At 41.8% G+C, this 16,794-nt stretch overlaps 1 protein-coding gene and 1 long non-coding RNA gene across 3 annotated transcripts in view; one reads left to right on the top strand and one right to left on the bottom strand.

The window, feature by feature from the left end:
- Positions 1–1,279: 1,279 nt before the first annotated feature.
- LOC118221457 lies at positions 1,280–1,993 on the bottom strand. Its single transcript, XR_004764110.1, has 2 exons — positions 1,866–1,993; positions 1,280–1,577 (listed from the first exon to the last, which is right to left on the bottom strand). It is a non-coding gene; the product is annotated as an uncharacterized LOC118221457 (long non-coding RNA).
- Positions 1,994–2,018: 25 nt separating this feature from the next.
- Positions 2,019–16,794, top strand: part of afap1l2 (actin filament associated protein 1-like 2) — a 79,696-nt gene continuing 64,920 nt past the window's right edge. The window contains exon 1 of one of the 2 annotated variants that reach the window (XM_035406537.1): positions 2,019–2,200. In XM_035406537.1, the coding sequence (XP_035262428.1) occupies positions 2,185–2,200 (16 nt within the window). In that variant the 5' untranslated portion in view covers positions 2,019–2,184. The remainder of the gene's footprint in view (positions 2,201–16,794) is intronic. The other variant, XM_035406538.1, reaches the window with a different exon arrangement.

The following is a 16,794-nucleotide window of genomic DNA, read 5'->3' as shown; positions in this document are numbered from 1 at the left end:
AATGCCTTCCAGTGAGAAGTTGACAATAAGGCCAAACGCCTGTCAGGAGAACATAGACAAATGGTTAATGGTAGTAGATAATACTGTTTTTGTCATTATTTCTCCTCAGTTTCCAGGTTCCCCTACATTGTCCAATGTAAAATAACTATGATGCATATCTGTTTGAGTACAATACATGCACTATTATGAGCAGAATATTGTTAGATTAAGAGAAACACTGTACCAGTGCCGACTGTGGCCAGTAGATCCACAGGGCGAAGCGCAAATGGCAGGTGTGTCACCCAGGGTACAAGAGGGTTCAGCCAGTTAGGGGTCCACGTATCATCATTCTAGTGACCCCTGCTGGTCAATCTGGTGCCTGCAGTAGACATGCTAAAGCCTGCTAAAGGTCTGCATTTTAAAGGTCCTCCGACTCAGTTCTGTGCAAGTTTGTCTATGGGCTGAGGGCTGTGGTGGAAAGAAGCAGATTGGTCAATACCACGTTTTGGAGGAGAACCGTGGATGTCTACACAAATATTTTACAGAAAATTAGTAGGTGCAAGTATTAAAAAAGACAAATGTTCTGTTATCTGTTTCTGCCCAAGATTGTGTAATCACTGCAATCATATTAATCAGCCTTGCTTCTGGATGAAGGGATTCTCACACACTATTTTCCCTTGTGCTTTTTCTCAAGTATAGTGATAGAAAAGTAACAGGGTACCTGAAACGTCTGACCTTTGACCCCTTCCCTTACATTTAATAAGGCTTTGCTGAGGGCATGCTCTCCAGATTGGTTTATTTCTGTATTTTCCATGAAACATGCAGAACCAGTGACCACAGGTTGAGTTTTGTATTTGAAGCAATAAAAGATATTCTAATAAAAAAGTATGATACAATTACTTTCACTTAGCAGAACATTATCAAAGGGACTTACAAACCTGGCAACCTGGTCGTGTTTCTTCTTCCCAGACTGTTTTTGTTTGTTTCTGCAGCAGGGAAACGCCGACGTGCGATCCCCAGACACAAATGGGCAGACACGCCAAAATGAGAATGACAAAGCCACAAGAACCTGCATAATCTACTCTAGTATCTTGTCAGTGTTCTAATTACCTGAAGGTATCCCAAAATCACAGGTCTTATAACCTCATAAACTTGTGCTCCCTGCACGTATGTGATGATTAATCGATGGCAAACAGTGATTACACATCTAAGGATATACACTTTAAAAACGAGGATCATTAGCTATCAGTGAGTGTCTGCACATAGTATTTCTTATATGGACGCTTGTGGTCTGTTTTACCTTGAACAACTCGCTATTGTTTCAGGTTGTTAACATCTCCATAACAGCTATAACGTGGGACTCACACATTCGAACTGTAGGGATTCCATGACTTGTTTGCTGAGGGGAGAAACATTTATTTCACAAAGCGCATTTCCAGCCACGGACCACGTTCCTCTTCAGTGCCGTTTCACTTCCCCTGAGCGCTGTGTGCGAGCAGCATTCCGGCCGTGCTTTCTCAAGACTCGGATCATCCCTCGGGTCACCCAGCGAGAGTTGAGAGACGTTATTTTTTGGCAGGAAGGTACAAGGCTGATTTCTGGAAATATTAAGCCCCCCCAAGCAAAACAATTAAAGGCACAAACGAAACATCTCGCAGATTGTTATTGCTATTCTGTAATATGACCCAGCCCCCGACCACCACTGTTTCTCTTTTTAATCTACTTTTATGCTGCTAAAGTATGTACTACCCCAGTCTACTAAAACTGTAATAGCAATGTCTAGTAATAGTTGGCTATTTATAAATGAGCCTAATTAAACATCAATAACACTTATTTTTCCGATTTAAACATAGCTATTTAACTGTATTACAGTCAAGGATAAATACCTTTTATCTCAAATAACTTCTAAGAAACTCTTTAATAGTGCCATTAGTTTACTGGAACCCGACCGGAAGGTTGCCGTACGCTCAACTTTAGCAATGACGTTCCATAAGGGAGGCGCGTCGAACGCGAAACTCTGAGAAAGCGGAGTCCGGAGGTTAGACAGGAGTCGCACAGGGCGAACAGCTGTACAGTCCCGTACAAGCGCGTGAAGTGCCGCTTCTTTCAGATTCACTAGTCGAGAGATTTGGAATAGTCTTGAAATAAACATAAAAGGCATACGGATAAGAGATCAAACCAACAAGTCTTCTTCGTGCGCAAAACATGGAGAAGCATAAAGGTATGACTTCTGGCGTGTAAGAGATGAATAAGCATGGAGAGCGTAACTGCATGCAAAAATATAAACCATAAATAGATTAATATATATCCTAACAGAAATGCTTTTTTTCAATTAGGCTAGCTAGTTCACAAGGCTTTAGTCGCTGCGAAAATATCCGATACACTTTATTGGCATATCAATTGACTTAAATGTGACAGACTGTGGGAAAAGCCGAAGTTGCGCTTAGCATCTCTGTGCTCTTTTCTGGCTGCAGAGATACGTGACAAGAGTTTAATCTAAGAAATAAAAATCTTCATGTATCGCCTACCATTACTTCCTACAGTAGAATATTTCAAGAAGTGCACAGTTTATACAGTCAATACGAAAGTGTGGGCAAATTTAAATACAAGCTATCTTACTGTACGGAAAGTCATCGCGGCTGGGGAACAATTCGAACCGGTCCAGGTCCCAAATTTGTCGCTTATTCGGAGAGACGTATTTGGTCACTCACCCGTACCTGTTAATGTACTGCAACTGACCTCTGTTTTTCTTGTTTGTTTTTTTTATTTAACGATAACTTATAATCAAATATATTTCTGTTTATTGTGTTATCGATGTTATGGCTCTCAGAATGGGGCAAAGTAATTGGTGTAGGTGGGCGTGGGCGCGCGAAGGGTGTTGCAGTATTTGCCGATGTGAAGGGCTTAATTTGCATCGCCAATAGGCTACCTTAAAGTAGCCTACCTCTCTCGCCTTCAACCTTCGCAGTACAAGGTCAACTCTTACAGAGTAGCTTACATATGGTCCTATCCCTGGACTCAAACTCCGTTATAGTTGACTTAACACTGGAAAATTTACTGTAGGCTACTCGACAACATAGTTGAAAGATACCTATTTTGTTTTGTACACAAAATTGTCATGTTGCACATACAATAGGCGACAGCTACTACTGCTAGATCACTGCCACTACTAGGCTACTAACAAAAACAATTATTATTATTATGATTATTATTACAATAATAATAATTATTAGTAGTAGTATTATCATCATCGTCATTATGCATCTGAAAATGTTATGGTTTCATTGATAGCTCTCAATCTTAGCGCAGCGGGAAGCATTTGAAGACCTACAGCCAGGTGGTAGAATATTTCATTTGACAGCTATCTCCGCGTAAAAGTAATAGTTGAAAGAATTTAAGCGTGGTAACTTGCCACTCGGAAGATAGAATTGAACGTAATTTATTGCTGATAGAACCCCGGTGGACGACACATTTAATGCCAGAGATCCTGCAGGACTTCATTGTAAGAATGTATACCCCGGCTTTCGCCTACCAGTACACTCGTTCATCCCTCGTGGGGGTGTAAACTGTTTGTTTCTCCATTCGTCCTTAGTCCTACATCAATAGATTTCAATCATACATAGACATGTATGTTGAGAAATAAACCGGGAGTGAATTCCATTAGCTGTAACAATGCGTCCCTCGTGGATTCCGGAGATTCCTGTGGCCGCTGATCCGTCAGAGCGGGGCTATTAGCGGCCCCAGAGAAGGTCGGCCATTCCAGGGAGAAAAAATGTAGTTGGACCCCAAATCAGTGAGACGATTCATTCAATCATCTTCAACGTTTATTCCGAGAGAATACATAACTACTAGCCGAACCTGGTCTTTTCTGTTCGAAAGTGACACTAATAATACGTTATCTTAACGAGAAACACAGGGTAAAATTGAAAGAAAGTTTGCTAGTGCCAGGCTGGTGGTGTGAGACTTACTAAAGTAGGCAATACCCTCCACACGACGCACGTACTATTAGAAGAACCACCAGCGAACATGTCGCCGAACGCACAATTGTCAGTAAGCTATAGGCTACTAAAAAAATTACTAGAGCCGAGTGTTACGTATGGAAGAAATTTTGTCACAGGAATTTGAGCACATTTCGTTGTCATTGAAATTTCTGCGAGGTCGACCATAAGGATGACAATATCCTTGCAGGAGTTCCGCAACACTTCCTTAAAAAGTATTAATCTCAAAAATATTCCTGTCACAATCACAACAGTACAATGATGAAATTACATTTAAAACAAAGTTAAACTCTGCCGTTCTGTTTGTGTAATTGCACAGACAGTATCCCCTGCACTCCCTGCATCTTTCCGGTTCCAGTTGACCCCTTATTGGATACAACGCGCTATCACATTGTGTACTTTGGCACATTGTTTAGTGCATGCGTTTGCAAGTTACTGGTCCATTGGTTAACTGAATAGCCTTGTATGTAGCTTTATTAGCTATGAAGTTAGCTAACAAGGCTCTGTAGCTGGCTTTACCACCTCGCAATGGCCGATAAAGCGACGTTAAATTCAGTTCAATTCATATTGGGGAAATGTCACGCTTAGCTGGAGCTAAACACATTTCCCTTGCTAATTAGCTTGATAGCTTGGCGAGCAGCTAATGAAATGTTAGGCCATTAATAATTCCTGTTGCCACTTGCCTCAGTAATTGCGGTTTCCGATCAAACCTTATTATAACCCCGGCGCATTGCTGCACTGCCAGCATCATATTTGTGCTAAGCCTACCATACAGGTCTTTCTGTAGTTCACTTGCTAACTGCAAAAGCCGCGTTTCCACCGCAGGAACTTTACCCCGGAACTAGGAACCTTTTGAGGAACTCAGTGCGTTTCCACCGCAGGAACTAGGGTCTAAATTCTGTCGCCTCGGATGTCAAGACATGAAAGTGAATGTTCGCATAAAAACATAATGAATGTGTTTGAGAGGATATATAAAACAGTTACAATCTGACTATTGGCCTGTTATATCCTATTTGTTGCATAACAACGGTCCAAGTTCAACTAACAACGACAGTTTTGCTTGACAACGGTAAAATATGCCCAAACGGCTGCAGAAGAATATTTCAATTCCAGGTGATTAAATCGATAAAAATCAATAAATACAAAAGTAACCATATATAGTCATTGTTGGTAACCCGTTGTATATAAGTGGAATAAACCCCTCCGGGCTGTCCTGGTTATTAGAAAATAATGTAGGCTACTTCGGTGGTAGTATGGGGTTACAGAAGAAATCATAAGACAGATGGACCGACGACAACGTCGCTTTTTCATACGTCAGTGGGCTAATTTGCCTAATCTTCGCGGGACTTTAGACCGCGGTGGAAACGCAGACAACCATGGGCTGAAGGAACCTTTTAGTTCCTTGAAAAGTAGTTCCTGGGACTTTTGGTGGAAACGCGGCTTTTGAGAGGATATATAAAGCCGCGTTTCCACCAAAAGTACCCGGAACTTTTAGTCCCAGGAACTACTTTTCAAGGAACTTAAAGGTTCCTTCAGCCCATTGTCTGCGTTTCCACCGCGGTCTAAAGTCCCGCGAAGATTAGACAAATTAGCCCACTGATGTATGAAAAAGCGACGTTGTCGTCGGTCCATCTGTCTTATGATGTATGGTGTTGTCGCCATACATCATGAAAATATTGCATGTTTTTGTTTGTCTGTTGTTAAAAATATTTATCTCCGCCAGGCGGAGCCTGGAGGGGATCATGCGTTTGGTTGTGTGTGTTTGTGTCCCTGTCCGCAGTTAATCTAGCATACTACTGGGCCGACCAGCCTAATATTTGTTGTGCATGCTGACAGCAGGCCAAGGACCTGAATTCTCCAATATTTTGCTAATCGGTCAATGACAAGTATTTTATTTTAATTAATTTCCCTCATTGTTGTCCATTGAAATAGATTGAGTACTAACTCCTAACCGGCCGCTAGGGGTCGCAAGTGATCAACAACTGCTTCCGTTTGGAATGCCTGGCAGAGATCTGCACTCTACTGAGTGCACTCTTCTAGTTTGCCTTGTTTTGTGTCTTAAGGTGGAGGGTGTTCCCACTCTTTGGACACACACACATACACTGCAAATTCTCACCTTCCAACCTCCCATACACCCTATGCACCCTTCCCAATCCCAACCGTCTTAGTCATACATCTGCTCCTCCACAAATTTACCAAAATAACCACTCCATGCCCAATTCACACTTGCTCCATACCAACTGTGTCCTCTCTAAGTGCTCAAATCCCCAAATTCCCCTCTAGACTCCTCTGGCCCTTTATGGGGAACTGCCTGAATTCAAAGTCCCCAGCCCCTTTCTGCTCAGAATGCTGAATCCCCACACTTAGCCAAAACCCTCAAAATGGCAATCAGATGGACCAACTAGCCGTGTGAGTGAAAGGGGAAACAGGCTGAGTATGCAGGCTGTGGGAGGTTGTCTGTCAGGTGGTCTGTCACTATGGAGACCTGTTGCTGAGTGAAGCTGTGACGTTGTCAGCTCCTGTCTGGCCTACTTGTCTTTTGTGGCCAGTCTCATCCTGCCAGTTTCACTTAAACCTCAGAACAACTCCTATTGGCTGAGCTCAGCTGTGACATTGGTGGTTCTACAGCCTAGAGAGTGTTATCACTTTGTTTCTGTGACAATGTCCGGTTCTGTTGTCACATGTGCAGCCTATTGTGTGGTGTGCAGTAGCAGTTCCTTACATAGCCAAGGCATGATTGGGTTTCAGTGTTAATGTCCAGAACTAATTCTGTTTTCAGGTACAATTTTTTCAACTTTTTAATTACTGACTTAGATGAAATATAATGCAGCATGTCTTGATGACTCACAATTAACTAATTTCCAGCTTAATATGCACCATATATTGAACTTTCCCATGAATAATACATGACATTAATAGTGCATACTGAAAACCTTCATTGGTAGTTTTTTATTTATAGGGGGAATTACATTTAAAAAAAAAATTGTGCTAGTATAAGTCCACTTCTGACTGATTATTACTGTTTACTTATTCAAAAAATACTAGATACTGTGGCTGTGTAGCTATTTATTGTGATGATTCCAATGTGTGAGGCTTTCTGCTGTGTAGATTTAATTATACGTAGATTCCTGCGTGTGGAGTTTTCTGTTGTGTAGATTCCAGGGTGTGGAGCTTTCTGCTGTGTCGATTCCAGTGTGTGGTGTGTGTATATTTGCGTTTGGAGCTCATGAAAGCAAACTGAACCAGTGGCCTGATTTTATTCTTCCATCACCATTGCTGTGCATCTACGTGTGAGCATGCATGTGTTAAAGTGTGTGGTTATCTATGTGCATTTTCAGTGCTTTGTTTGTACTATTGAGTGCTCACTGCTCAGAATCTATATCATTGTTAGGAAGGCCCATAAAAGGCTTGCGCCTTGCCCTTGTTCACACAGTCGCCATTGACTGCAGACGAAGGCAGAATGCTGACATCAGCCATTCACGGGCCCTCGGACAGAGCTTGGCTGGCATTAACTGTAAGCCAGTGGTCCTGTGGATGTGTATGTTTGGGGAGGGGATTATACATTTTCAGCTGCTGTTAGTCACTGTATTCAGTTTCCATGGAGTTAACCTATCCACAGACTCTTGACATCTAACTGTGAAAATTCAGCAGTAATTATGATTGTGATGAACATATTATTGTTATCAATATTGAATTTATAAATGCCTGATTATTTTGGATGCATAATTACATTAGCATATTTGTGCTATGACGTGATGTACACTTATGTTATCAGAATATGAAATAGAGACCTTGGGTGTGTCCCATTACGTTACTGTCCTCACCTTCTTTCCTCCACTCCCCCACTACCACTCGTTTCCTACTCCAAAGTATGTGGAGGAAAGAAGGGAAGGAAATTAGTTTGAAGCCACCTCACCAATAAAGTTCTGTGCTATGTTGTACTGAAATATTTAAAAGGAAAGAGCACTAAAAAATCTCTGTTTAATTGACATATCAATTACTTAATTTCATTATTATCAACTAGTTTAGGGTGAGGGCAGCACGGTGGTGCAGTGAGTAGCACTGTCGCCTCACAGCAGGTAGTTTGTGGGTTTGAATCTCGGCTTGGGGCTTTTCTGTGTGGAGTTTGCATGTTCTCCCCGTATCTTCGGGTACTCCGGTTTCCTCCCACAGTCCAAAGACATGCAGGTAAGGCTAATTGGAGACTCTAAATTGCCCATAGGCAATGAGAGTGTGAGAGTGAATGGTGAGTGAATGGTGTGTGTGCCCTGCGATGGACTGTCCAGGGTGTATTCTCTCGCCCAATGTACGCTGGAATAAGCTGCAGCACCCCCTGCTGCGTTCTAAAGCTGATGTGCAGGTTTAAGTGACTCTTCTGTGCAGATGTGCTCTGTGCATGAGTAGAGCAGTTCAGTGCAGATGTGCTCTGTGCATGAGTAGAGCAGTTCAGTGCAGGTGTGGTCTGGGTTTGAGTGGCAGTGTTCAGTGCAGGTGTGGTCTGGGTTTGAGTGGCAGTGTTCAGTGCAGATGTGTTCTGGGTTTGAGTGGCGGTGTTCAGTGCAGATGTGTTCTGGGTTTGAGTGGCGGTGTTCAGTGCGGGTGTGGTATGGGTTTGAGTGGCAGTGTTCAGTGCAGATGTGGTCTAGGTTCGAGTGGCAGTGTTCGGTGCAAATGTGTTCTGGGTTCAAGTGGCAGTGTTCAGTGCAGATGTGGTCTGGGTTTGAGTGGCGGTGTTCAGTGCAGATGTAGTTTAGGTTTGATTAGGAATGTTCAGTGCAGATGTGTTCTGTGTTTGCAAGGAGCAGTTCAGTGCAGGTGTGTTCTGGGTTTGAGTGGCGGTGTTCAGTGCAGATGTGGTCTAGGTTCAATTAGCAATGTTCAGTGCAGATGTGTTATGGGTTTGGCTGAGCACTGCAGTTGGTGAAGGTTTGCGATGTGGGCAGAGACAGCGTTGCGTTATGTACTGGTGCCGGAGGAGCTGAGTAGCTGAATTATAAGGCGCAGTTCTCTGTGCTGATTTCCTGTTTTCAAAGGAGTCCTGTGGAGTCAGATCTGACTCCAGACCTCTGCTGTCCCCCTTACTTCCTGCAGTGCCCTGGGATTCTGCAGAAAGTTAGGAAAAGCATAGCTTCCCTTGTCAGGCTCATAACGCACTGTACTATGAGCCTGGGAAAAAGTTGACGCTCTGACATGAGGTAAGTCTACCCAACTTTCAGGGATGCCCTTTGCTATTAAACCAGCGGTCGGTTACTTACTCAGATGAATTCTAATCTTATACAGGTGGGGCTTGGATTGGAGGTGGTGATTCAAATACAGTTCATCTGACCAGCCTGTGCAGCTAGTCAGCAGCTGGCCTCAATTGGCAGGGTCATAACCTACAGCACTATGAACCTGACCTGGTTGACACTCTGATGTGAGATAAATCCACCCAGTATGTGCTTTCTTAATAAAATGATGATGAAAGTAATACTCGGACAGGAAGTGAGTGTAGTGCGTAAAACCAAAGAAACTGGATTTTGTCATAAGAATTGCCAGTGTGGACAACTGGGGCCAACTGAGCCACTGGGATTGAACGGAGCTTGTCAGAATATTGTCTGTGAACAACTTAAGCATTCAAACTATTTCCCCTGCACAATTGATGACTAACATTGATTTTGAATGGGAGAACACTATAGCAAAGTGACACACTAGCAGTCTCTCTGATTCTATACAAGCTTAACTGGTAGGCTGCGGTGTGAACAACGATGCAGCTGTTGACATGATCTGGAAGACAGACAGTGTGTGCTTGCCTGCACTCTCTGGAGGAGGTTGCAGAAATAAGCAGAAATATTGATTAAATTGTACAATGCAATATAGTATTGGGTGCACTTTCACCCAAATATATATAAAAAGTGTTATATCTAAAGCTGGAAAACAGAATTAATGCTACCACAGCAACAGTCACTAATGTTATCCTAACTGTACGGGTGGTTGTAACCAATGGTAACCAACCTCGAAGCAAAACGGGTGTGAAAAGAATGTGCAGCTCACATGTGTTTCAGCCTCGCTGGCACCAGCTATAAATGTGCTGATTATTATCAGTGCAGATCCTGCTGGCTGAATCGTCAGTGTAGTTTTGGAGTGGTGTCCCTCTGCAGAAGGTGATGGTGAGAGTTTTCTGTTGACTCGGCTCTCTTGTGCGCGTGTACCAGGCATGTGCATGACTTGGGTCAGAATCATAAAGAAAAAGTGGCAGCTGCTGAGTTTCAAATCGAGGAGGAGTTAAATGGGGGGTAAGTGTAGCGGGTGTAGCCTGGCTAGTTTGCTAGTGAAGCACAGTAAAAGTGCTGTAAGGCGAAGGTCTCATAACAGGTTACCATGGTCACACTCTCTGGCGACGCAACCCTCAAATGAAAAAATAACAGCATTGCCATTGACTAGGGGTGATTTTGCCTTTAGCTGACTGGTTTGCCTATGAAATATCTGGATGAGTATGAGGCCTGGGTTGAAATCACACCTCAGACTCTGTAACTTGTTACATGCACTTGTTACACGCACATGGAATCAGTGAAGGTGTGTTCTGAGTGGTCAGGTGACTGCCGTGCCCGCATATTACCAGGTGCAAGTGTCTGTAGAGAGTGCTGCTGAACTGAAACCAAAATAAGCAGAACTTCTTTTAAAGAGGTCAAACCACACGCATGCTCTGTGGGACCAGTGTGCACTCAAATAGGTCCTAGTATGAGTGTGTGCACCGGAATAGTTCCTAATGTGACTGTGTGATCTTGAACAGCACTTCCAAATAGGTTCTACAAGTGTTCATATGTAAATAGGTTCTACCATAAGCGTTCATACTCAAAAAGGTTCTACCACCAAGTGAATTTATACCATATTTATTTATACCAAGTGAATAGGTATAAATAAAATCTATTGCACCACATTTTGAAAATAATTTCTTCCTGCTGCATTTCACTGTTCTGCTTATGTGATGTTTGAATTCTGAATGTTAAATTAGAAACATAAACCACGCAAAACCCCAAACAAATCCATGAAAAATATATATTATATTAACTTATCTGTTATTCAGGGTGTGAATATGAAATATATGTTATAGCTACAGTGTTTTCTGTCGGTTAAGTGACAGTTATTAGTATAGCACATAAGTCAATTTGGTCCTCATCTGAGCTAAATGCAGAGAAAGCTAATGCATATGGAAAGGTATTATGGCTTGTGAATTTGGACAATTACTGTGTAGGGAGATTACTACGATAGCGAACAGCAAGGGGAACCCTGAACTGTGAAAGGTGTGTTCTTGTGTTGTTATTCTGGCTTTTGGGTGAGACCTGGAAACTGGGCCTGGCAGTTGCTGTGGTTCCCAATCCTGTGCTCATAACTCCAGCTGGACTGTCAGAAACCCCCAACCAGCTTTTCCAAATGCAAGTTATGCAACATGAGCGCCAGCATGTTGCTCAGCCTGTTCATTCTGAGCAAGAAAGACGCTCACAGCTGACCACTGAGGCCTGAGTACAGATGTAACGGATAAAACCGTTTAAGACCCTCTTTGACAGAGAGAACAGGATTTAGAGCCACAGAAAATGGGTGATTACAACATAATGTAATGTAATTGGATATGTGAACCTTTTGACTGAGCCACCGACAATAGAATGCCTGGAATGTGGTGGGTGTGGAAAAGGAGTTGTGAAAATGCCCTGGTTCCCCTCAGCAACTCTGCAGTAATAAACCCAGTGCTGTTGTGCTATTTCCACATTACAGTACAGTAGCTACAGTGCTATCCTGTTGCTGTGTGCTTAACTGGCTTTAGTTTGTTTCTTATCATTTATATCAGATATATCAGTGTGTGTCTGCGCACGGCGTCCTCGCCGCCGCAGGGAAGTGCCTGAATGTCCACGGTGTCGGAAGTAGGATGGTAGATCCCGGATGAGCCCCCATTTTGTTACGGCCGGCTCGACTGGCCGCAACAAACCAAGTCCAGATGCACCAAAAACAGACAGAAACTGATCTAAAAACAAGCCCAGACATTTATTAATCTAAATTACAAACTAAGGCACAAACGAAAATACAAAGTTCACAGAACCAAAGATCTCCACACAAACTACAAGCCCCAATAGAAAAACATTCCCCTGCCTCATACTACTGCCACAATCAGGTGGAGGCAATCAGGCAATTAGGTAATTAAGCAACTACCTCCACCTGTATTATATCAGAACTCGTAATGTGTGCTAGTATCTATGCAATATTGTGGCCCACTGTGGCCATCATGTACTTGCTTCTGAGGGGTGGCTTAGCGCTGATGAACTTCACGATGTTGCTCAAACCTGAATCCCAAGTTTTCAAACTCTTCAGTTTGAAATCAAATGGTTTAGTGTTACTCAAATATAATGCAAATCTGATACTATATTACAGTATATTTTGTGTTTTGCATGTGGAATGGGGTGATTTTTAATGTTTAATTTTGTTTCAGTTTACAGAATATTTATTCTTGCAACATCTATGGGTCTTTGTTAAAATGGCTCTTTGTAGTGAAAGTGTGGTGTGTCAGTGCCAGGGCTGTGGTCTGATACTAGTTTTGGGGTATGGGTTAGATCATTTTGATGTCATCAAAGAGTAGGAGAATGTAATATAATGTAATGAGAATGATTATAGTTGCTATTTTGGGCCAGTAATCACGTTCGTGTAATTTCTGTGTCTTGTAGAAGTAACGTAGGCCTGAGTATGCTGTGTGTGGTTATGCATTGACTTGCGTTCGTGCATTTTTTTACAAAGAAGATTTTACAAATATGTGTTTAGTTTTTATTTCTTCAGAAATAATGAAAAAATATTTATAGTTTTAAAAACAATCAGGCGTATAGGTGGCTGTGTCTTGAGAGCATAAACTTGAGTTTGCAGAAATATGCCAAACCAGTGGAGAAAAACTGAAACTGAAAATAGTTATTACCCTCACATCCCCCTTCCCCCAATTCAATGTCTCTGAAAGATGTTTATTAATCTCAGAGTTTAGACTAACCATGTCATATTAGAACAGATGACTTCACTAGAAAAAGGTCACCAGTAGATTCCATCAGTTCACCAGAAAACTTATATCATTATATCATTAGAACACATCAATTCATGAGTAAACATGCACTGTTAGAACCCATAATTTCACCAGAAAATAGACACCCTTAGAACCCATCACCATCATTAAATTAGTAAAAACCCATAGTTTTATCATGCAAAACCTCTCAGTTCCCCAGAAAAAGTGCTTGGCACACTAATTTCCAGAAGGCCATAACTGTTGACCAGGTTTGTGACCCCCGTCAACAAACTAGTTGATGGGGGTTTATAAAGGGGATTGGTGGCAGGGGGGTTGAAGAAGTTGCTGAGCTGTTATAAGCTCTCCAGTGAGATGATGTGTTCCTCCTGCAAGAAAGAGGCGTGACTGGATAAGATGAGCTCAGCACCCTCAAAACAAGCAAAGCTTCCAAGCCATATTCGATATGCCAAAACGATTGCTCATAATTATCATCTGCAGCTCAGAATGTCAATGGAAAACTCGATACCGTTTCCGACAAACTCCATTTGCAAGCGTGACAAAAACAAGGGGTCAAGCCGTGAAAGGACTGCTGCATGTCCACAGAAAACCCCAATTCCAGGAGAGCAAAATGAAGGGGGATGGTGTCTGTGGAGTTTTTAAAGAGGAAATCTCAGAACTAATGAAGAGTGGAGGGGCTTGGACTGCAGAAGCTCTGGCTCTCACCATCTGCTTCTGTTTTAGCTCCAGCAGCGGTAGCGGGTTATTGGCCTCAGCATAAGGGCCAGTGCTGAACCCCCCGCTGGATTCCCCATTTTTATTGGGGTCTTGATTAAACCCAACTTGTTCAGGCTACCAGCTGAGATCCCTTTGAACTCTTTGTCTGACAAAGTCCATCGATATGTAAGAGTACAGTAAGTCTGGACACACATGGTTACAGCACACTAGACAGATTGTATGCAGACAGTTACAGCGCACTGCAGACAGTCTGAACACACACAATTACTGCGCACTGCAGACAGTCTGAACACAATTACAGCATACTGTAGCCTGAATGCACACTATTACAGTGCACCCTAGACAGTCTGAATAGAGGGTCGTTGCAACAGAGGGCAACAGTTGGCCCCAAAGCACAAGAGAAAGAAGCAGAGATCTCCCTTAAAATGGCACCGAGTTCTACCCCACACTGTGTCTTCACAGGCAGGATGTGCCTGTGTATTTGTAGTCTATGGTAACGCATCACACATTCAGTAAAATTCTCAGTAAGGTCTCATAGAACTTAGTTTTTTTTTTTTTTTTTAAGTATCTGATACAGGTTACACCCCAACACTTAAACATCTGAGAATGATGTCACTAAATATGAATCTATCTTTGTAAGTGGGCTTGCCTCATTCTCCAAGGCATTACTTCTATTCAAATCCCCATGTGGAAGATGCAAGCTTTCGCCATTGGTGATGGTTAGGTATCACTCACAAACAGGCCAGAGGAGGATGTGCCATCGCGCAGCTGCACAGCGTGATAAGAGCGCAGCAAAAGTGTGGCGCTCTCAGACAGTGATTAAAATAGAAATGGCAATGAGGCGCCTCTGTCCGGGCCAGCATAGCGCTCGGGATTTCTCTGCAGCTCATCCCTGTTAATTACGCTGAATATGTTTATGACTGAGAACTGATCCTTATTTTACTTCACTTTTAATCTGTTATCCATTTGTGAAAGGAATGTGCTGTTGGATGGGGATGCTTGTACTCAATGAATAAAGATGAAATTGTTTATTCAGCACATTTTCCATATGTAAATTGGATTATATCTTTACTTTAAGGAAAATTTATAAAGGGCTGATATGTTTCATGATTTAATTCTAACTTCTGAACTTCTTCAGAACTTTTTTAATTAGAGCTGATCAGACATTTTTCATGAAGTCTTGAGTTACAGTGTGGCTCTTGCATCCTTGTGAAACATTTTATTTTACTGATTCAGAAATTGAGCCAGTGTTGGTGTAGAAATTTAATTAGCTCATTTAGCAGTGGCCATTTGATTAGGAAAAGCTTGATACACCACATACACACGTGTGTGTGTGTGTATGTATGTGTGTGTGTGTGCGGACAATTTATGTGGTCAATTAGGAGCTAAATCAAAGCAATTTAATGGCGTAAAGACTAACAAGCAATATTCTTGCAGCATCTGGTTGATGGGAATTAGTAATGTTGGGACTATGTGTTATTGGAGGACTACATCTCATGTCCAGATAACTAGCAACAAACAGCAGTATCAAGCAGAGGTGCTGCTTTTTGGTAAGGAGGCAAAGACAAGCATGTCGACAACCTTTCCCCCCATTAGCAGAAAAAGCCATGTATTTTAAGATATATAACCCAACTAAATTTAAGGGGCACACAAACACACATATACGAACATGCACACTGTCCACACATAAGCACATGTGTGCATTACATGAAAATATCTTCTTTCATACATTCACTGGTAATGTTTCTGTCATGAGGGCAGGGAATGTTTGTGAAGGGATTTAGCCTCTAATGTCCAGCTGTTCTAAACAGGGCACTGTGTGGGAGCACAAACCCTGAATCTTAGTGCCAAGTGCACTTCTGTGGTTCGCCTACAGACAGAATACTGTAGTTGGAAATAACACATTATTTCTTTGAAATAAATACTGTGGGGTTAGCTTTATATTTTTAGACTTAGGGATATGTTCTGTGTTTTTATATAAAGCAGTTATGTTATATAAAAATAACTTATAAATGTAAAAGTTGGCAAAAAATAAAAACTATTTTGGTTTCTGTTTCTGCGTGCTTGTTGAGAAAATAAATTTGTGTCCCAGCTTTCAGGTTGAGTGAGCCTTGCTATCTGCAAGTTAAATCCCATTTTATATAAATGCAGCCAAAGATGGAACATAAGGGCACTGGAAGATGTTTTCAGCAGTCATTATTTAAATATTAGTCGGCTTAATTGTAATTGTTGAAATAGCAGTGTGGGGCAAGAAACTAGACAGTTTCCTATTACATTTTAACTTGGTACACATGGTCGCATAACTATGCAAAACACAGATGTATGCTATAAAGTTTGTATAATTGCATGTAACACGCCTTCACAATACAAAATACACAATATGCACATACCTCTGCATCTTGTATGTAGAATAAAAACAGTCTGGAGTGATTCATGACACTGAATGAAACAAAAACAATCTTTTCCTTACATAGGATTTCACAACATTACAACCCACAATTTCCATTTTTAAAGCCTTTCCACAAGCTCAGTGATTCATCTGTCATCTACTGGTATAACTGAATAGCTATTTTGAACAATAAGGAACAATAAGGATAGCGTATTGTTAGCGCAAATTTAGCTGTATACCAGCGCTTAAAAAGAAAATCTAAAGCGTACTGCAAGATAACCAATTTAGATGCTCTAAAATTATGTTGCCACAGTAAATGTGTTCATATACAAATGCTACACGTGAATTTGACGACCAGTTACAATACAACAATCACATCTGTTGGCTTACCACACAAATATTCAATGCTACCTGGGTACTGTCATCTGCCACTCGATGAATATAAATGTTTTTATAGTACGTCGTATAGCAGCCAAGTCAGTCTCTACATCACAAAACATTGTCAATTAAATTGGTTCTGCAAGGCGGCAGTGTAGTGAATGACGGAGTGTCTTACCTACTGCACACACAAACGTGACTTTGCACTCTGACTTGCTTGTAATTCAAATGAGGGGTTTAATGTTCAATCTTTACAGAATGTCAGTGTATAAAATATATCTCCCCAATGAAGTGACAGACAACAA

This window comes from Anguilla anguilla, chromosome 2 (assembly GCF_013347855.1).
Source record: "Anguilla anguilla isolate fAngAng1 chromosome 2, fAngAng1.pri, whole genome shotgun sequence".
Taxonomy (NCBI): domain Eukaryota; kingdom Metazoa; phylum Chordata; class Actinopteri; order Anguilliformes; family Anguillidae; genus Anguilla; species Anguilla anguilla.
The sequence above is the reverse complement of the archived record's forward strand: the minus strand, read 5'-3'. Positions and strand labels throughout refer to the sequence as shown.